At 39.7% G+C, this 22,500-nt stretch overlaps 2 protein-coding genes across 2 annotated transcripts in view; both read right to left on the bottom strand.

Moving 5' to 3' along the window:
• ak9 (adenylate kinase 9) overlaps positions 1–2,283 on the bottom strand; it is a 15,518-nt gene extending 13,235 nt beyond the window's left edge. The window contains exons 1-5 of the mRNA XM_027154398.2: positions 2,143–2,283; positions 1,803–1,936; positions 309–372; positions 170–222; positions 1–70 (exon numbers count right to left, since the gene is read on the bottom strand). The exon at positions 1–70 is cut by the window's left edge and continues 27 nt beyond it. Of these exons, the coding sequence (XP_027010199.2) occupies positions 1–70; positions 170–222; positions 309–372; positions 1,803–1,913 (298 nt within the window). The 5' untranslated portion in view covers positions 1,914–1,936; positions 2,143–2,283. The remainder of the gene's footprint in view (positions 71–169; positions 223–308; positions 373–1,802; positions 1,937–2,142) is intronic.
• Positions 2,284–5,593: 3,310 nt separating this feature from the next.
• pla2g4ab (phospholipase A2, group IVAb (cytosolic, calcium-dependent)) overlaps positions 5,594–22,500 on the bottom strand; it is a 20,699-nt gene continuing 3,792 nt past the window's right edge. Inside the window, exons 3-18 of the mRNA XM_027154264.2 lie at positions 22,157–22,238; positions 21,865–22,013; positions 21,652–21,765; positions 21,515–21,552; positions 20,188–20,332; positions 17,085–17,221; positions 16,605–16,827; positions 16,170–16,284; positions 15,083–15,220; positions 13,794–13,883; positions 12,359–12,424; positions 11,746–11,967; positions 11,463–11,647; positions 10,795–10,984; positions 9,634–9,791; positions 5,594–6,633 (exon numbers count right to left, since the gene is read on the bottom strand). Of these exons, the coding sequence (XP_027010065.1) occupies positions 6,496–6,633; positions 9,634–9,791; positions 10,795–10,984; positions 11,463–11,647; positions 11,746–11,967; positions 12,359–12,424; positions 13,794–13,883; positions 15,083–15,220; positions 16,170–16,284; positions 16,605–16,827; positions 17,085–17,221; positions 20,188–20,332; positions 21,515–21,552; positions 21,652–21,765; positions 21,865–22,013; positions 22,157–22,238 (2,190 nt within the window). The 3' untranslated portion in view covers positions 5,594–6,495. The remainder of the gene's footprint in view (positions 6,634–9,633; positions 9,792–10,794; positions 10,985–11,462; positions 11,648–11,745; positions 11,968–12,358; positions 12,425–13,793; positions 13,884–15,082; positions 15,221–16,169; positions 16,285–16,604; positions 16,828–17,084; positions 17,222–20,187; positions 20,333–21,514; positions 21,553–21,651; positions 21,766–21,864; positions 22,014–22,156; positions 22,239–22,500) is intronic.

Here is a 22,500-nt window from a genome sequence, read left to right as displayed (position 1 = left end):
GCTTTTCAAGCACTAACGTTAACATCTTCTCCTCTGGAATGCTCTTTCCTTCAGCCAGGATTGCTAAAAGCTAAAATCCAGACATGCAGTACATCACATCATGGGACTAAAGTGATTCTCAACTGAACTATTTAAAGAAAGGAACTAAACACACATACTGTATACACACCTCTTTTCCTTGCTCTGTACCATTACGGATGTGACTGATAAGCAACTCTGTGTCTGAAGAAAGAAGGAAATAAGAGACGTTACACGACAGAACAAGACTGGAAGTGACCCACTGGATTTAATTACAGACTACACTTTACCATCGATGAGGACACACCGCCATGTTTGGGCAAATTTTCTGGCAAGGGTAGACTTCCCAATACCCTACAAAAGAGAAACGTCAGATAATAAATATAAGACGTATTTTCAATTTTATGGTTAAAATTCAGTTGCAGTTTAACTGGTAAAAAATATATCGATGCCTGACCATCACATACATACGTATGTGTTTTTTAAGTTCCTACAGATTCCAGATTAATTCCCCCTTGACTGTTATAATGCACTCCGGTCTTATGTGAAGCCTTAACACTAGATGTTGGAGTGTGTGTGAGGATTAGTGATCATTCAGCTACAAGAGCATTAGTGAGATCAGACACTGATGTTGGAGTGTGTGTGTGTGTGTGGGGGGGGATTAGTGATCATTCAGCTACAAGAGCATTAGTGAGATCAGACACTGATGTTGGAGTGTGTGTGTGGGGATTAGTGATCATTCAGCTACAAGAGCATTAGTGAGATCAGACACTGATGTTGGAGTGTGTGTGTGGGGATTAGTGATCATTCAGCTACAAGAGCATTAGTGAGATCAGACACTGATGTTGGAGTGTGTGTGTGGGGATTAGTGATCATTCAGCTACAAGAGCATTAGTGAGATCAGACACTGATGTTGGAGTGTGTGTGTGGGGATTAGTGATCATTCAGCTACAAGAGCATTAGTGAGATCAGACACTGATGGTGTAAGAGTGAGGAGGTCTGGGGTTCAGTCGGTGTTCCAGTTCATCACAAAGGTGTTCAGTGGGGTTGAGTCAGAGTCAGGGCTCAGTGCAGAACACTCGAGTTCTTCTACTCCAACATTAACACACCGTGTCTTCATGGAGCTCTGTGCTTTGTCACTCTGGAACACTGTCTGAGTTTTGAGTCTTGTCTGTGGGGGAAGTCGTGGCCTAACGGTTAGAGAGTTTGACCCCTAACTCTAAGGTTTTTGGGTTCGAGTCTCGAGCCAGCAATACCATGACTGAGGTGCCCTTGAGCAAGGCACTGAACCCCCATAACTGCTCCCCGGCGCCACAGCATAAATGGCTGCCCACTGCTCCGGGTGTGTGTTCACGGTGTGTGTGTGTGTCCACTTTAGATGGGTTAAATGCAGAGAACGAACTCTGAGACCGGGTCACCGTACTTAGCCGTATGTCACATCACTTCACTTGAATTGTAATGTTACAGCACAGAAAGACTCTAAGCATTTATTTGTGGTAATAGTTTTGGAATAGCCACATAAAGGTGTGACAGTCAGGTCAGTAAATGTATTGTAGCCATTAAAGATTTTAACTGAGTGTTAGATGAGCAGGGAGCACAGACCTGAGGTGTTTGTCTGTTTGTTTTTGTACCAGTTAGATGTTAGTTATGTGTTCACACAGTGTTTAACTGTAAAATTGTTGGTAAACACTGACGTCAATTCAACCTGGAATATTCTAATAAAGGGGAAATTTCTAGAAATGTCTTTAAGTATGTTTTACATTAATAAGGATGCTGAAACTCACCGGTTTTCCCAGGATAATGAAGCAAGCAGGTTTGGAACACAGAAATTTATTCTCAGCTTCATCCTCTAACAAGCAGTCAGATAAAGCAGCATCAGGACCAGAGGATGCCATGGAGACTCAAAGCTTTCACTAATCTAGTGAGGGAATGATAGCACACATCACAACAGGGGTTAAAATCACAGCAATGACAAAATCATCACAGGTCAAAATGTCCAGTTTCACACATGACAAAGTCTGATGTCTGATCACTCATTAGTCCGTCATGTCACCTAAATACAGCTACGTGACTTTCTTATTGGTGAAACTAGTAGTTTATTTGCAGTTCCAAACCTTTTCTTACCTGTTTTACTCGCAAACGTTCTTTTATTTTGCGCCTCGATCTTTTGGAGCCTTCCACGTTCTGTTTCAATGTCACCATGGCAACGCTTGGTCAATGCGCTTGCGCAGATATAAGGAAAGAGTTCAAACATAAAAAAAAAAAAAGATTTGTTAATCTGCATCTAAAGTTTGATAAAAGTGTCACGATAAAAGGAAGTTTTTTATACGTTGATATACAGCATGTTTTGTCTTAAGTCGAAGCTGAAATAATCAGAAATTAATTTCCTCGCCTCGTTTTTAATCACGATTAGCACATTTTCTTAATGTTTCCTTAATGTATGATATTTCCTTTAACTTCGATAAAGACTCATGACTAAAATCTGATTAATTTTGACGCCAAGTCGTGGCCACTTACATAAAACATGGACGGGTACATTTCCGTGAGTGAGCACCAGGGGGCAGTAGTGCACAGGATCGACATAACAGCAGCATGCTAGTTCCTGGACATTTCTCAAAAATAGCATGAGATCATAAAATGTGTTCATCAGTGTAGTCATTTTAGCTCAGCACATGTCCTCACTGACAAACTGATTATTTTACCATGACTGACATATCTAATGATCATTAAGTAAATAGAAGGACTCAGATTTACTCAGCTTTTTCACATCACTCCACTGACACATGCTTGTTGTTTTGAGGTCCATACTGAGTCAGTTTAGTGTATACACATAGAAATGACTCTTTACTAGTTACATCAATAAATGACAGACAGGGAGAGTGTGATTCAGTGTAACACGCCATTCCGGTGATAAATCTGGTCCACTGCACCTGGCTATTAATGCACACACACATAATATACACACAGACACACAGACCATCTTAATGAAAACAGGAAGTGCTAAGGCTTTAGGCCTCCAGATGTTCTGCGTCTATCTCCATTAGTATGATTACTCTGTCCAGGCCACAGACGGAATAACAGCGCTCTAGTATGAGCTAATAGCTTCTCATAACTCAAACACAGGAAAGAGTTGTACACAACGCCTTCATACTGTACCTCAGTATATCAGTCTGTGTTTAAAAACTGTGACTCAGACAGTATATGCAAGCATACTTGTTTTAAGCTGTGGGTGATCCCAAGTGGAACCAGGAGATTATTTATTTTTTATGCATATTATATATATATATATATATATATATATATATATATATATATATATATATATATATATATATATATATATATGGTTCCTTATAGAGAAACAAAATGAATTCAGAATATGTGACAACAACATGTAGTAAGATATATTAATACGATATATAGCCAATTTTCTGCATGAAAACAGTAACAGTAGAGGTCAGCTAGAATTAGAAGAAGAATAGAATCAGCTTTATTGCCAGGCATGTTTACACATGCGAGGAATTTGTTTTAATGACATAATCTCCACAGTGTAACAGGATGTCATATGCAGTATAGAAGAAATTGTATGTACACATTTACATTAGACATTGCATTTGATCTTTGCAGGTTAATTACAAATTAAATCACTCAATCGTAATCACTATATCAATGTGACATACTTCAAATTCAGGATAGTATGTTTCTGTTCAGGACACAATTTGTGTGATGTTCTGTGTCCAGCTCATACTTATACTTATACTGAGATACTGTAAATGAACAGGATACTTTACTGTCATTTTATTAGAATCTATTAGAAGCTTTAATATTATATACTATATACAGATGGCATGGAGCTTGTAGATCTCTAGAACACAAGTTTCCCAACTCTTATCTTGTTGCACATTTTAGTGTTTTCACACACACACACAAACACACACACACACACACACACACACACACACACACACACACACACACACACACACACACACACACACACACACACACACACACACAAACAAACTGAAGGCACTTACCTTCCTACAGTGGTTATATATGGAACCCTCTCTAACAGGGAAATAGTCTGCTGGAAAGCTGTCTAGTTCCCCATATGTAAACTCTGACCTGGCCTTGAGTGCAACAGGGGAAAAAGCATTCATTCATTCATTCATTCATTCATTCATTCATTCATTCATTCATTCATTCATAATTTTATGTGTGAGAATTCACCAAGATGCAACACCAGTCCATCACAGTGCACCACTGCACATACAGTCACACCTAAGGGCAGTTTCACACAGTAGTCCACCTCCTTGCATGTTTCTGGAAAGTGAGAGGAACCAAGAGAACATGTGAAACCCAGCACAGTAACCCAATCTCAAGATCAACCCTAGAAGCTGCTGAAGAAAAAAAACAAAAAACAGTGAAATGGTTAAAGATCTGAATAAAGTTTTGTCACTTTAACTTTAAGAGCTTTAAGTTTGTCTGATAATTTAGTCTTAATTAGATTTTTAGTATCACACAACACAAAGAGCTTATTTTTTCACATACATTTTAAAGTTGACGAACGTTTTTTGGAATGCATTTGCATTAATGAAGCCATCAGACACAACATTTAGGTAATACGAACTGGTATGAAAAGAATGACTCACAGTGACAGAACTGATCAAAAGATATGCACCTGAAAAGGTTTCGAATGTCAATGCTCTGAGTGGGAGAGAGATGAACTTTAACTGAAAACCTATCTGTTTGCATTTTAGGGCATGGCTTCTCACAGTGTTATTTTTCACACGAGTGCCTCTGGCCATCAGTTTACTGCTCAAACTGCAGCTCTGTGGCTGCGAAAGCTGTACCCAAGATAAAGAAATGCCACTTATACAGATTGGCTCCGTTTAAATGTTAAATTGTTTATGTATATTTAAAAAATCATGACAAGAGTTCACATTATTCTGGATGTGAGGATTATGGAGGTTTTATTGTTACACATGCAGCAGCTCTGTGTCTAGATAGGAAATAGTCAGGCAACCAGTCACTATGGATCAGAAATATCTTAACAAGTTTAAAGTTTTAAGACCCTTATAACGTGAGAAAAAACGAAGGCAATTAATATTTATAAAAAAAACAGTTGCTTATTTTAATATCGCATATTAGTTTGATTACTTTATTGGGTTGAGGCTCAAGTACGATTTCTCAAAAAAGATGTTACTAGTAATAATAGTAATAATAACTGACTTGCCTCAAATCCTAAATGTTTGTTTCCTTTTTTTTATTTTAGCATTTTTGGCAGTGTGAGTGCCATAACAGAAGGCACAAGGTCCAATACTGAAATGTTCAGCAACAAATTGTCAGAGTCTCTGAGCCTCATTAACACTTCACTGAATCCAACATGACCAAATAATCGGGGCTGAAAATCTCAGCTTTAAACATCTTTCTCTAATCCTGACAAAGCAAAAATCCTGATTGTTCAGTTAAGCAGATCATTAGACAAAAACACACACACACACACACACACACACACACACACACACACACACACACACACACACACACACACACACATACACAGAGACCAGCATTTAATTCGATCTTTTTAATAAATACAGAAATGATTTGCAGTATTTAGCTTTCATAAAAAGAAAACAATTATTAGCTCTTCAGGGAAGGCTAAACCTCCCTCTGTTGTGTAAAAGTAAAGACATCCCGCTGACATCCAGTGAGTCTGTAATCATGCTGGACGTCACCCTTCTTCCACTCAGACGGGGTTCTGGATACGGTGAGAATTGTGTAAAATCTGCTCCAGCTCTTTCTCAGTGTTTTCACTTTATTGTTAGATTTATAGTTTTCACTAATTTTCACATTTGAACCGAAAACAATTCCCATTAATTCAGATTTGTGCCATTTTTCATATGTTGCTCTACACTGAGCGATATCACATAGTATGTGTTCATCACCATAGAACAGTCAGACTGTACTGTACGTACTGTTAGGTTACACTTAAAGCTCTGTGCTGTAAATCATTCATCACTATACCAAACAACATGTTTGCTCATGTGTGTAAAATGTAGCATATTGTACTATAGAGTTCTATTAATATAAATATTTGATGATTTACAAGAATAAGTGTGAGCGATTAAGACAGAAAAAAAAAACTGATTTGTGGAAAAAATAAAGTGATCAATGTTTAGCTAGAACTGGGGTTTTAACCAAAGAGCACGCAGGATTAGAAACAGGAACAATCTCCGAATAAAGTCTGATATAACAGAATTAGTCTAATTCACCTAATTGAAATAAAAGGTTCAATTTCTCTACGTGATGTCAGACAATGATAAACACAGGTATGAGTTACAATCTTTCCAGGATCGACATTTTGAGAGGTTTATAGTGACGTGACTTTTTGATCATTACAATAATTTCAATGAAATAAGAATTTCTGGAACGTCTGGAACCAGTTCAGCTCTAGCCAGAGCTTTTATCAGCTCATGTGCCCACAAGCCCTCTGGCTTCTCTCTTCAAAAACTTCTTGTTCTGTATCTCACTGAGAGAAAGGGACACAGCGAAGCGAGATTTATTCTCCTTCCTGTACATGATGCTGTCCTTAATGGCCTCTTTGATCACCTGTGGAGGAAAAATAAAGAGGTTAAATCCAGCATCGTCAGAAGTCATCTGCGTTATCCTGCTGGTCCATACATTTTATTGTAGCATAATAAGATTAAATAGCAGTTACCAAATCCCTTTAGGCTCCTCTCTTTCACACTGCTTGATATATTTAGATGTTGTTAAATGTTTTGTTTTAGATAATGTTTTAAATGTCCTTTTTATTCGAGGTGGAAGAAAAGGAGAGATGTGTGATGTGTGTAATCCAGAGGTGGAACTGGTGGCCATATCTGTGCTTCCACTTGATCCTCAAACTGACTGGATTCCAATCACATGGAAACTACTCCATCTCAAGAAAGCTGCAAATCTTCCAGTTTACACTGAAAGTGATCCACAGGCTGAGTTTCAGCATCAGATATGAGCAAAACACAGGAAGGAGTGAACTTCAAGAACTAACAGGAATCACCTGCTCTTCTGTCTCAGTATGAGGTCAAGCCCCATGGAGCTGAGTTCACTCAAGCAGCAGGTTTTACAAAATATATAGAGAAAAAAGACGTTTCCTGCAGTTTATACTCTTCTGTCTCATGTGTCCTCATAACATTTAGCTTTAACCAGGTAACATTTTGCATCACAGTTTTTCTCTTTACAGGGCAGTTGTCATGGCATGTGTTTCAAAGGGTAGCTGCCAGGGAAGGTATTTTATAGGGCAGTCGCCAGGGCAAATGTTTTATAGGTTAGTTGTAAGGGCAAATGTTTTCTATGGTAGTTCCCATGGGATGTGTTTTAAACAGCAACTGCCAGGGCAGGTATTTTAGCAGAAAAAACAAGTGTACCGACCAAGAACGGAACTGGTGCAGAATGTAAACCAATTTTAGTATCATGATATTTGATCATATTCGGATACTAAACGACGCTTTACCTGTTATCAAGTCTGAACATTTATATCATCTTTTCAATTCAATTGCACTGATTAAAATACAATATAATCTTCCTGAAATGTAAATAACACTTGAGTTTACAGAAACCACTCTTCTAAGATATAGCAGAGAGACACACAATTTTTCTCTATCATGTGGTTTATTTGTGCAGCGAAGTGAAAGCGCAGTTCCAGTTCACTGATCCTGACTCAAACCCACTTCATCCTCCAGCATCTCGACTCCCCTGGAACCTACGCTAGGATCCCGGTCCGTCTCTGTAAAGCTTTCCCAGCAGGTGGATCACAGACCTCCTGTCTGACAGGAGGCAGCACATGAAATTGGGAAAATATGTCTCTGACTACCAGACTATAAATACTGGCTCGCACCAAAGCTGTGCTCTTTCTCTTCTGCTTTTCTCTATACAGTTTATACCAAAAGCTGCACCTCCAATCACCAGACCGTCAAACCACCAGACAACACCACCCTCATTGGGCTCATCTCTGCGGGGGATGAGTCTGCTTACAGGAGGGAGATTAACCACTTGGTGACCTGGTGCAGCAGGAACAACCTGGAGCTCAATACAGAGAAAACATTCGAGATGGTGGTAGATTTTAGAAAGATCCCAGCCCCTCCCACCCCGTCACAACTTTAGACTCCTTTCGTTACCTGGGAACCATCGTCACCCAGGACCTCAAGTTTGAGTTGAACACAAACTCTCTAGTTAAAGGTCCATAAAGACTAAAACTCCATGTTTCTTTCCATTCACAACTGGCCTAACCAACAACACCCAGGACGTCGGCCGCATGGTCTGTTCATCACCAGCTTGGACCTTGGACACCCTCCACATTAATGTTCACAAATCACTAATGTACAGTTAAATTGTTCTTTCAGTTGTAATATATGTAACATTTCTAATTGTATATTTGCACCGGCCACTTTGTACCTCCTGCATCGGTGTATAATTTATGTCTCTCTTCTTGTTTACATCCAATTGCTTATTTTTTTTGTAAAACTTTGTTTATACACATTATTATTACATTTTTTTTAATAACCATTGTTTCTTATATTTATGCTTCTTCTCTATTATTACTATGCAAATTTGTGTACATGTAAACCCTACAGTACTGATTCTGATTCTGTGTTCAGTAGCTGGCGACATGCCAGTCAGTGTAGCAGCTGAACTAACCCCGAGGCACTCAGTGTGGCAACAGACAAATACCTGAAGTGCCCATGAGATTTGCATAATTAACTAATAATATAAGGAGTGTGGCTCAGTGTTGTACATTCTCATGATTCTTATGCTTTCTAAACACACTTCTTTGTTTTTTTATGATCCCATATGGAAAATTAAAGACATTTATCTTAAAAACACATTGAAAAAAGAAAAGAATAATGAATCTTCCTGTGATTTAATGAGGGGGACGTTAACAAAGTTAACTTTATAAAAATACCATGAAGCACCATTTCACCTGTCGTGTTAATAAAGCTAGGTTATGAAGAAAGCTTTTATTCATATATATATATATATATATATATAGAGCTTTCTTCATAACGACACTGAACAGAGGAGAGTTAGTAAAACTGAAGATCGACGAGTTTCTAAGATATTATGCCAAAATCGAGGCGTTCATTAAAGGTGTGGTGCACGATGTTTGAAAGCCAATGTTGACATTTGAAATCACCAAAACAGACACGCCCCTAACCCAAATGGGTATCACCCCTGTTTTGATAGCTCCGCCCACACATACATACGTAACCCAGGCAACTATTATGGCGGAGCCTGTTGGGGATATTTTTATCAGAAAATGAACTCAATGAGTAATACTATGGTAATACAGATGTTTCAAACATCGTGCACCGCACCTTTAAGATTATGCAGGTGGTCTGTAAAAGAGGCAGCTCATTGTCACATCCTCAGTCCCCGAGAAGATAAACTAAACAGTAGGATTCGCCTCAGCCATGATTTGATCGTGTTGTAACTGAGTGTAGATTCATCACGCACCTCGGGGGCACGCAACACTAATTAATAAAAGTGATTCATCCACATTGTTCACTGTGATTGATGACAGGATATCAGGAGATGTTATGGGTCTAACGCCCTCACCTCTATGTTGTTAAGTGTGTTGAACTCCATGAGGTCATGCAGCTGAGTGAAGGCCTTGTTGGAATACTGGAAGTTAAAGGTGGAATATGGTGTTTCTGGGTCATCAAAGATGTCAAAGTCAGCAAGCTCTTTTTCCAGTTCGGCCTCTCGAGGAACTCCTGCACAAAATGCACATTAACAGGCGCAGACAATAAGATCAACGTGGCTGAAAATGGGTCATTATTACACAATTATTATAGCTGGATGTCTAAGACTGTGTGTTCACAGTATTCTGTACTGATGAATTCATTTTATTGCTCTCTTTAAAAAAAAACACCTCCATCATGTTACAAAGGAAACTGACATTGTTAACTGTTTCACCCTGAAGACTGGGAAACTAAAAGTGTCCAGAAAGCCTGTTACTATGGAAACAAGAAACTAGCGCATTCATATGAACCTTCTGCTCATGTTACTGTTGAAAGTCGTCACACACAAATAATCTTTTAGATCAGATCCAAGTGAGATCATGTAAACCTGGGAGGTCTTATTTTAGTAACATGCTCGTTTTGTTTCTCTTTCTGTTTTATGGTTGCGTCAACCAACACACATTCAGATTCTAGAATCATACACACACACACACATGCACACACACATGCACACACACACATACGCACATACACATACACAAACACATACGCACATACACATACACAAACACATACGCACACACATACGCATACACACACATACGCACACACACACATACACACACACACACATGCACACACACACACACACATACGCACATACACAAACACATACGCACACACACACACACACCCGCACACACACATATTCACACACATACGCATACACACACACATACGCACACACACATGCACACACACACACATACGCACATACACATACACAAACGCACACACACCCGCACACACACATATTCACACACATACGCATACACACACACACATACACACACACACACATACACACACACACACACACACATGCACACACACATACACAAACACATACGCACACACACACACCCGCACACACACATATTCACACACATACGCATACACACACACACATACGCACACACACATACGCACACACACACGTGCACACAAACACACATACACACACACGCTTACTTACCTGGGGCTTTGAACTTTCTGAAGTCCAGGTTAACTAAGACAAAGTGAATGACAGTGGGACAGTTCTTGTCACCCTTACTGGGCTTAAAGACGTAGCACTCTTTCATCCCTTCCCGGTCAAACACTTTGGGATCAATTCTGGGAAATGGAAGCTTGTTCATTCGTGCCCATTTCTCAGCCAACAAAAGCTCCTAAAGAAACCAGAATGCATCAAAGCAAGATAGGAAAATTATTATCAATGGTTCAATAGTAGAATGTTAAATGACTCGTTTTCATGTTTTGTTGCCGAGGCAGCAGGTCCCTCCCAAGTTATAAAAAACACCACACCGTGCTGGGAGGGCGAGGGAGAGTTTTCAGTCTAAGGGCGTTTTCACACTTGCACTTTTTCCAGACCTGAGGCTATATGCTAAGACACGCAGCTGATTTATCACATGATTTACTTAATTTGCTACGTACCTCCTATTAAAATATTTCCGATGGCATGAAAAACAAGTTGCGGTGTGCGACTAAAAAAGTGTGACATCGAGTGTGAGATAATCGACTAAAACGATCAAAGAAGAAAAAAATATGAAAATAATAATAGATCACAAGCATTAGAAAGAAAAATTAAAAATGATATTTCGTTTAGTTTGGGTTTTTAGTGGTCCGTGAGACCGTATGCTGTGTTACCTTAAACGGAGGACTGGAGTCGCCCGGTCGGGCTGAAAAGTCAAAGGAGATAATGAGGTCAACACCCCTCTGGGGTCTCAGGATCAAAGGATAGGGCAGATTAAAGGTCAGGCCACTGTCCACGACATGGATCTTCTTGCTTTTTACGTCTAGTGGCTCATAGATGCGGTCAAACTCATTGGGGTCTAGTGCAAGTAAAGAGAGAGAGAAAAAGAAATGTTGACAAATGCTAAATTGCTCAAAAGGAGAACTAGTCTCCAAAAGCTTTTAAACTAGTTCATACCAGTTACAGCATCCACCTCCTCCTCAGGGCCGTTCTGGGAAAGGATGTCACTGAAGGGTGAAAAAGGGATGCTAGTGTTCAGGTTGAGACCCAGCATAAAGTTGTGCACTTTTCCTGCTCTTCCCTCACGTGTGTTAAACAGAGTGGAGTCGCTGAGCAGCGAGGTGACCATGCGCTGAATCCAGCTGGCCTGTGCCTGCTGATGGTCGCTCTGCGTTTCCACTAAGTAACAGTCACACAGACACAATGAGTAAGTGTTTAGAAGCTGCGCAGAAAAAATGTTTACATGATGAAAAAAGGTTTACTGGAATGAACTGAGTTGCTGAACCCAGGATATTGTCATTGTGACATTTCCCACCGCTGTGCACGTGTCATTCAGATCAATACATCATATTATCGGTTCTTCCTGTCTGTGGCAACATCCTTAAACTCACCCTACATCATCAGTGCAGTCAGATACATGTTTAATTTACATTTATCATAAGTAATGAAACCAGTGTGTCATAAGGAACTTCATCTTGGTGTGATGTATGTAACATATTCCACTTTTTTTTCAGTGTGGTGAAAGAACAACAGCAGAATGCTCAGAAACGGGTGTCATGTAGTTCCTCACCTCTGCGTGGCTCTTCATCATTGTCCAGGCTGTCTTCTCCCACAATATGCTCAGGTTTTATATGTTCTGGGAGACAAAGACACTGATAGTCATATCCTCCTGTCTTATTACAGAAAATTTATACTCAAAAATAAAGACTTTTAAGAGACTATTTGGACACTACTCTAGGCCTCAGCATCATTGAGTAAGAAAATGTAGAGTTACAGGGTTCAATCCTCTGAAGGCAGACTGGATTTTTTAACAGTACGCAATTTTTGAACTGCTTTTTAAAACAAACTTTTACCATTTGTTTCCTGGTTAATCTAACGAGTCAGGTTTAAATCCTTTTTATTCAAATAGCACAGAAAGTGTTTGCGGAAGTGGTGTAAGTGTCAGAGACGCGGGGGCAAAACAGACCCGAATGCAGGATGGCGTAAAATCAACAGGGTTTATTAACTAAAAAACATGAAACAGGAACAAGGACGAAAACTAAACCAGACATGACATCAGACAACAACAGCAGACAACAACAGCAGACAACAACAGCAGACAACAACAGAGGATTCCGCGCTGCTTTAATCCCAATTAGACACATGAGGGACAGGTGTGCAGAGGTGTGGAGGACAAGACAACGGTGGGACAGACACGTGAACACACAACATCAACAAAAGCACGTGGCCAAAGTCCGGGCTGAGTCCTGACAGCAAGTTCATACTAATTTAAAATCTTGTTGCGATAAACATGTTAAAGGTTATAAACATTTAGATTATCTTAAATATCCTATTCATTTTAGTGTGGACCTATTTATATATAGACCTGGCTTTTTCAGTACACTCAGAATAAGTCACATAAACAAACATTATTATTATTATTATTATTATTAGTGCATCTAAAAGCGAACTAATTCTGGCACCCAGTGTAGTCTCAAAGTATAGAAGTTCATTAGCGTCAGTTTTACTTTCATGAGGAAAGAGCCTGTGGTTTCTTTCGTTCACACACTTCTTTTTCTTGCTTTGACACTGAACTGAAAAAGGCAACACGAGTGTGTTACCCCATTACAGGAAATCAGATCTTTATCTAAACCCAAAAGCCCATATCTTGTCAAATATAAAACCTGAGCTTAGCTATATAATAATCAGACAGTCTCACACATCTCATCTCACAGCTCTTCGTCTACACTTAACTAACTAGCTCAGCTTTCAAACACCTAAACTACTTAACCTCATTCCTGCAATCCGAGGCTTCGTATCATTGGGGTAAAGCCGTCCCTGACCACCGCTTCAGACAAAAAAAAAACGTTCCCACGGCTGAAGTTTAATGGAAGCTTGCTGTCATCTGTTGTATCTGAGGAATAGCGGGTTATCTGACTATATATATGAGGTATAAAAGTTGTCCTGGGTTTATCAGTGTCTAAATGAGGGGTAATGTAGTGTGAGAAGAGTTGTCTGTGTCATACCCAGCTCCTCCTCCATGGTGCTTCCCCCAGAAATGTCCTTCACCCCCAGTACTCTGTTAATAAGTATGGAGAAGGCACTGCCCCAGACGCCTAAACAACACACACAGTGCAGGATGTCACATAAATACCAACTGGATAATTACACACTAAGTTTTCTGATTATCCTAAATATAAACACACTGTAAGGGTGCAGAGGTGAAGAAGGTACAGGAGTTTAAGTACTTGGGGTCAACAGGCCAGAGTAATGGAGAGAGTGGGAAAGAGGTAAAGAAGCGAGTGCTGGCGGGTTGGAGTGGGTGGAGAAAGGTGTCAGGAGTTCTGTGTGATAGGAAAATATCAGCGAGAAAAGGGGAAGGTGTACAGGACCGTCGTGAGACCGGCCATGCTGTACGGTTTAGAGACAGTGTCACTGAAGAAGAGACACGAGTCAGAGCTAGAGGTAGTCGAGATGAAGATGTCGAGGTTCTCTTTGGGAGGGACAAGATTGGACAGGATTAGGAACGGGTACATCAGAGGGACAGCTCATGTTGGACGTTTGGGGGACAAAGTTAGGGAGGAGTGTTGAGGATGCAGAAGATAGGGATAGGTGGAGAGAGATGATTCACTGTGGTGACTCCTGAAGGGAAAAGCCGAAAGAAGAAGAAGAAGTGAGACCGTAGGAGATTGCATTGCCGCAGCAAACATCTGTAATATGGCAGAATTTGGCTTTTTAGTCAAATTTATTTTCGACAAAATCAAGTTCAGAATAAAACAAAACATCTTAAAGCAGAGTCGGACAAATTCTGTTAGAAACTGAGTAGCAGAGCTGGCAGTCGTGCTTCAATAAACAGCTGGCAATTCTGGATGAATCTAGAGTAACAGAGAGAGAGTAATTATGGTCTCTGTGTTTTATCTCGGGTTATTCTACGTTATATTGAAGCAATTTAATCTTTCGGGACAATTTGAACAATTAAAAGCATATTTATAACTTATGAATATCGCTACTCATTCCCCTTTCCTCCTTATAACTGGTCTTCAGTTCCTACATGCTAATAATCACAAGTGGGTTATCCCAGTGACTCGGTGATCGCTGACGTTCAGGAAAGCGAAGTAGGAGAATAGGGAGGAGTTTTTTTGTTTGGATTTTTTCAGTTTTAAATATATATAACATAATAAACATATATGTGTCCACCTTTTCCACCTCAGGCAACATCCCTCAGAACAAATGTTCTATAAGAAAAATGTGAACAAATTGTTTTTCCCTCCCACAGTGTGGTGTGTGTGTGAGAGTCCCAGGTGTATTATCTTACCCATTAGAAAGTGCAGAGGATTCTCCTCGTATTTCTTAACCACAGTTCCCATGAAGAATTTGCTACCAAAAAGGTCAGGGGACATGAACGTGCCGTATTTAGCCATGCCGATCTCATAAGGACTGAACTCCACCCAATCTGTCAATCAAAACACACCAGAATTAGCAAATATCTTAGCACAATTTTTTTTTACTCCATTAATAACATGACATACAACAAACAGACAGTACACGTGGCTTCCAGCATGTTGTACAATGAGTCAGAAAAGAGCTTTAGATTTTTAGAAGGAAGATGAGAATAAAGGATTATATTATTCTTTATTACTTTCTTATTATTATTATAGTGTATTAGGACTATTTCAGCATGAATGACATATGGAAAGAAAAACAATATCGCAATTCCACTTCCAGTTCTAATGAAACAATTCAAAGATCTTTAGTATGAGATCTAATGGGCTTGGCTGCTAACATGACCGTCTCCCGTGCGGCTTTCATTGCTGAAATGACGCACTAGCGTACGACATCTGAGAGCTATACACGGGCTATGATGTTCGCCGTATCCAATTACACACACATCACAATGCCTGAGCTAAAAAAAAAAAACAACAACAGATGGGAGGATTGTGTATTTGACAGAGTGATTTATTTGGGTGTCCCTTGAATGGCTTCACATATTAAGTAACTGGAATGTAACTGGTTCTGTCTTTGCAGTTTAACAAAAGAATGTGTTATAAATAGAAACACATAACAGACACAAAGCCTCTTATTATAGCTTAAACATACAGTGTATTTAAGCCAGTGTTTCCACCATCTGTGCCTTCGGAGCACATTCTCATTTAAATGATGATATCATTTTCCTATGATAAAACTTTGGGTCTGTGGCATGTTGTGGATAAATGTTCATGTGTACAATAATTGTGGTACAAACCCACAAAATAAGGCATGCTTTTAATGTAAATCAGCATGCTTACACATTTGCATCCATCTACACTGCGATCTTCCAACACTAAAGCCATTGTATCAGCAATTTGCATACAAACAATAACCCTCATACACAGACTCCAAAAAACACACAGAAACATTCTTACCGGCGAACATGAGCTCGGACACATCTGGTTTGACATGCAGGCAGGTGAACAGTGGCATCGGACACTGCGCTTCGTTAATTTTCTCCTGCATTGCACTTAACTTACTGTCCATCCTCTGCACATGGAGAAAGACATTAATACAAGAATAAACAGTAGACACCAAACTGTGGACACACACATACACTCCTGTATTTACGTTCATGGAATTTGGCTTACATTTTATAGCAATTGAGGGTTAAGGGTCTTGCTCAGCGGCGCAGTTCTTGGTGGAACTGGTTTTCTAACTCACAACCTTCCAAGCATCAGTCCAACACTTTAACTATCAAGCTAAATTAAACTAAACTTTTATTTAGCTAAACTTTAACCATTAAGCACACTACTAAAGCACACACATTGTAAATAATTTGTAAAACTAAATGTTCTCATAATACGCACATCAGGAATAAGTGTTTCTCCGATAAGCAAGCCAAAGATGTCTGCAAAGGTGACCGGCTGGCCATTAGACTTTTTGGTCCACAGAGCCTGGACATAGTTGGTGATGTGCTGCGGCAGGAGCAGGCGGAGAGGGCTGCTGCTCACGCTCTTCATTAACTCCTGATTAATCTGCTCGGGGCCTTTCGTAGGGAACTCCGGGTGAGAGTACAGCATAGACATGTACCTGGAACACACACAGATGTGTTAACACAGAGCTGCAGGGCTGAATGGAGAGACATTGCTGGAAATTTACATTATCAGACTCATAGTAAGCTTCAGCAAAGCAGTTGATTCTCACACAGTAACTAACTGAATGGCTGTCACTTTGTTCGAACAGGTTAAAATGGTGAAATCAACATGTGGGAATTTTACAGACTGTGAATGTGTCATTTAAACTTGGATGCACTGTAGCACAGTAATGTAGAGTGGTGTAGAAGATACCATGTTGAGCCAGACAGGCCGGCGACGTATGTGGCGCAGTCTAGAACGCCCGATTCGTACAGCGCTTTCATGACCCCCGAGAAGCCGACCATCGCCCTGAACCCACCACCGGATCCTACCACAGCTATGACAGGGACCTGCACAGACACACAATAATATTGCATCACTTTATGTTTATCCAATTTTGTATATAGTCTTAGTGTTTCTGGGTAGGACAACATGGTGGCACAGCAGGTAGCAATATCCTGCACTTATACAAGCACTTGTTTATCCTCTTACACATCATTTTCAGTTCAATTTAGTTCAATATTATTCATATAGCGTTTTTTAGAATGGACACTGTCTGCAGTGTATGGTCAGCCTGTAACCCAGATTGTATCTGTAGCTGCTGTGGTCTTATGATATTTTGGATACAATCTTGGTTAGTATCCAGACAACCTTATCATACAGTTACAGGCTGACATTATGCTGGATAATGTTGCTCTCCATACAACACAATGATTTGTCCTGGTCACAGATGCACCAGCGAGACGCACTTTAACATTTTGTCCTCTTCTGAACTCTTATATGTTGCGTGTGAATTGCAATATTTTATGTATAGCTGTGCTATTGTTCTTTTAACTTAACACTTCCATTGATCCATGGTCCAGTTCTAAAATAGCTCACATGCCCACTGTTGGTGCTTTCGGCTATGCAGTCCCATACGCAACAAACTGCCATGCACTGTGTATTCAGACACCTTTCTATCTTCTTCAGCAATCTGAGCTACATTAGCTTGTCTGCTGGATGACCTTGTCACCAGTTCAACACTGTTTTCTTTCCTTGGACCACTTTTGATCCCGACCAGTGCAGACCTGGAACACCCAACACGAGCTGCAGCTTTGGAGATGCATTGGCCAAATCACCTAGCCATCAAAGTTTGGCCCTTGTCGGACATGCACAGATCCTTACGCTTTACTACTTCATTTGCCGCCTAATACTGTATATCCCAGGTGCTGTGATGAATCAGTGATAATCAGTGTTATGCACTTCACATCTCAGTGGTCCTAATGTTATAGGCAAGAATCCTCCAACACGACATTGGTCAGTGTTTCAGTTTATCTGTCCAACCCTTGTAGATGCTACACAACATAATATTCAAGCATAAAAAAGTTCCATTACTTACAGACCTATGTGCAATATCCTAACAGTTATTCATTTTTACAGACTGAGAGACAAATCAGAAGCAAAAAGGTTTGTAAACCAGAGAGAGACACTAAGGACTTTTAGATAGGTAGTTAGATAGGAGTTAAAATTGCATAACCTCTTGCATAATCTAGTCAGGTCTGACTTCCTGAAATTAAAATACACTATGCCAGCGTAAGCATGCCAGTTCAAGAATTGTGAAATCTCACTGTTAGCTTTTTAAAGCTATGCAACACCACCGAGTTCTTTTTTTACAACCAAAAGGATAAAAATCGGAACCATTTGTCTTTTTACATTCAGATCTAAAAGAATTAGGATATCGCTTCTGAAATATTGCACAATAGAAACTGAGGTCTTTAAATAGACCATTGCATCCCTGATGTAAGTAAAATAGTCTTCAGAGGAAGAGTTCTGGCCTTGAATTCTGTCCAAACTGTCCATCTGATTCATGTATCTGTTCCAGGAAATTAAAAAACGACGTGATTCAGCCTTTGCCTTTAAGAGATCATTTCTTATCAGCCTTTATAAATGTTAATAATCTGATAGAAGAGGTTGTATATAGGTGAGTAAGTCAAAGCACAGATCAGTAGTGTTCACTGTTTTAGGATTTTACGTATCTTTAATAAAACAGGATTTAATGCCAAATTTAAAGCCAGTAAAGTTACACCTCCTGAAAATGTGCAAAGTTAACTAGAAAATATAAATAAATAAATAAAAACAGCTGGAATAAGTGATCGTTTGGCTTGAATATAAGAGGACAGTGTATAATTTGATTAGAAGTAAACATAGTAATAAATAGTAGACAGTGAAGAATCTGATAAAGGAAATAACAGCTCTGAGTCTCTTCCTGTGAACCAGGGTGGAGTTTTCACAAGCAGCCCCTCAAGCAAATATTCAGCTCGTATAAACTTAAGCTCATTTCTATCCTTTTTGTTTATAAGCCTCCATTAAACAGTGCTTAGTGTCTACTTGGTGGTCAGATTGTCTGAATATGACAACGGAGATCGTTTTATACAAATAATTCGTTTTTTATTTGCAGCACACGTGTAAATATAAGGCTTCGCTGCACAGCGTTTGGTCAGAAAGTGATAGCGGTAACGGCAGTAACTCGGTTTAACAGCAATTCAGACGCTGCTACTTTTTTTATTTTTTATTTGACTTTTGTTGTTCCTCTTTTTTTTTTGTTCTTTAAAAATCCTGGTGTTTACATAAAGCTAGACCTTCATGTCATACTGTTATATATGATAAGAGATGTAACAGCAAATACAGATGTGAACAGCAGGGACTTTACAGGAAACTTTTCACAGCAGAATAAATTACAACTTTACTTACGTTTAACCCGAGCGAAAGGAATGGTACAAGTTTGGGAGCTGAATAAAATATTCAAAACATTTTTTTGTCTTTGGTATTGTTCGGTCTCAGCAATAAAAACGTTATCGTGTTTTATCTACATAACTAACATGTACACGATATAACTGCTGTTGTATGATTACACAAAAGACTGCAGCTGAATATGAAAAAAGTGCTCAAAAATATATCTATTCTAAGTTAAACAGATAGAAACGCAGTAGAATACAGTTTGTACAATAAAGTAGAATACAGTTTGTACAATAAAGTAGAATACAGTTTGTACAATAAAGTAGAATACAGTTTGTACAATAAAGTAGAATACAGTTTGTACAATGACTAAGGCAGAGTGATATTTACATGTACAGTGTAGTACACAAAACTGTCGTGAACGATTATTTGCATATCGGCCTGACAGGGCATGGTGTAATAAAGTCTGTTTGTAAATTATACAACCATTTAGGGAGCTCTCTTAGGTTGTGATGTTCATGTACAGTACAATGCAGAAGGTAGTGTGTGTGTGTATGTGTGTGTGTGTGTGTGTGTGTGTGTGTGTGTGTGTGTGATATACCTCCTGGGGGTTAGAGGGCAGGAATCGAGGCTTCTCCATGTCCAGCAGTTTCTTGATACCCAGCATGACCCGGTCTTTTCGCCGTTGCCTGTACAACTTCTCTTTGTCACACAGAGCGAGACTAAAGCGAAGGTCATTAGCCGAACTGGAAACATCCACAGAGACACCACACCGATGTGAAATAACCTTTTTGTCAACATTATATTTTAACTTTTTGTTACTTTCAGCCAGTTCTCCTTTTGGTTTCCTGTGCTTGGCTACATGAATACAGCTGCTTTACACAGTACAGGTTTGGACCGGAGAGCTGGATAAAACGAAGGACCAAGCACAAGCCACTGAGTCTGACACGAGTGCTGCGTCCTGGATGTTATGATGTTTGTGCTACACTGAGGCACATCAAATAATCCAGTGGAGGGAAGAAATATTTATTCAATCATCTTCTGTAACCTCGGGTACAAAAAGACAAGAAGGGATGGCAGTCTATTCTAGAACGCCACGAAAACACACTCTCGCTCTCTGTGTCTGTCACGCATGCACACGCTCTCACACACACAATCTCTCGCTCTCTGTCACGCACACACTCTCATCTCACGCTTTCACACACTCATGTTTTCTCATACATACACACAAACAGACACTCATAGACACACTCACATGCTTTCTCTCACACACACAGACACACTCACACTTTCTCACACATACAGACACACTTCTGTTATTTTCTCACACAGTCTCAGACACACACACAGACACACTCACTTTCTCACACACAGACACACTTCTGTTTTTTTCTCACACACACACACACACACACACACACTCTCAGACACACTCACACTTTCTCACACACAGACACACTTCTGTTTTTTTCTCACACACACACACACACACACACACACACACACACACACTCTCAGACAAAACATTCTAAAACCCAGACACATACACACAGGCACACACACACTCACACTTTTTCACACACACCCTCAGACACACACATACTATTTAAAGAAAAACAGAGAGACTGAGATAGAAACCTGAGCTGAATCAATGCTACCTGCAACACAATAAATATTCTAAACATCAAAGTATACTTCTTTGTTCTATGCTACTGTAAACAGGCACTAATCTATAAAAGAACAAGCAGGTCTTTCCCAACAAATCATCATCATCATCATCATCATCATCATGTGACCAGTTCCTGACACACTGACTATGACATAAATACAGTGAACCTCAACAAACAATAGTGTTTTATGTGAACTACATCAAATAAGTAAATAAAGAGACCTGACTGTGAGAGCAAACAGCTAAACCGAATACATACCAAACTTCCAGACTGAGCTCTAAAAACACTTTGGTGGTCTGTTGGAACAAGACAAAGACACACGATTAGTTTGGCATGAATCACCGTTCTTTAACTGCTCACAGAAAGACAGAAAGACCCAGCGATAATGTTCTTACTTTTCCAATTAGAAATGGCACCAACTCCTTCTGTCCCGCTTTGAGACTGGAAATGGGATATGACGTCATACCCAGTGTTTCATCCATCACATAATTAGCATCCATTAACGTTAGCTGAAAACAGGGTGTTAGATATTATCTGAGCTGTCAGGACTGTTCTGTTAAAAAAAAAGGCCCCCAAAAAGCCTCCAGAAAAGCTGTTAATGGTTCTACCTCCAGAACATTGTTCTGGTTTGGGTCCAGTATGAACTCGAAGCTTTCGTCCCACTCAGGGTTGATGTCATTATCGATGTGCCGTGTCCTCTTCCTGCTCTCAGGAGCCGTGGGAATGAAGAGCTCCACGTAGGGGTCCGGGGTGTCCACTACACACAGACAGTGAGGTACAAACATGACATCATGGCTACATCTTCTACTCATCTGTATGGTGTTTCAGCAGTAGCTCTGATTGTTCTATCGCTTTTCACATTTGATGAACATTTGAAACAAACAATGTTCCACAACTCACACAAGTCACCCAGAGCTCCTTTGGTGACATTTTCTGCCCTCAGCACATTCACTTTCAGTTTGTGGGAATGCTGCTGCTCTACCTTAAAGACACAAACAGACTCTTCTTCATTTATATTATACAAGTGTACAATAACACAAACATTTCTATTTAATATTCTGTTCCGTTCTACCTATCTGTCTATACCGACTGTCCACTTTATTAGGAACACCTGCACATACATGCAGTTCTCAATCAGTCAATGAGCTGATACAAGTCCAGATCTTCAGCTGATGTCTGATCTCTGTGACTTTATCTGATGTCTGATCTCTGTGACTTTATCTGATGTCTGATCTCTGTGACTT

Source organism: Tachysurus fulvidraco, chromosome 16, assembly GCF_022655615.1.
Source record: "Tachysurus fulvidraco isolate hzauxx_2018 chromosome 16, HZAU_PFXX_2.0, whole genome shotgun sequence".
NCBI lineage: Eukaryota > Metazoa > Chordata > Actinopteri > Siluriformes > Bagridae > Tachysurus > Tachysurus fulvidraco.
The sequence above is the reverse complement of the archived record's forward strand: the minus strand, read 5'-3'. Positions and strand labels throughout refer to the sequence as shown.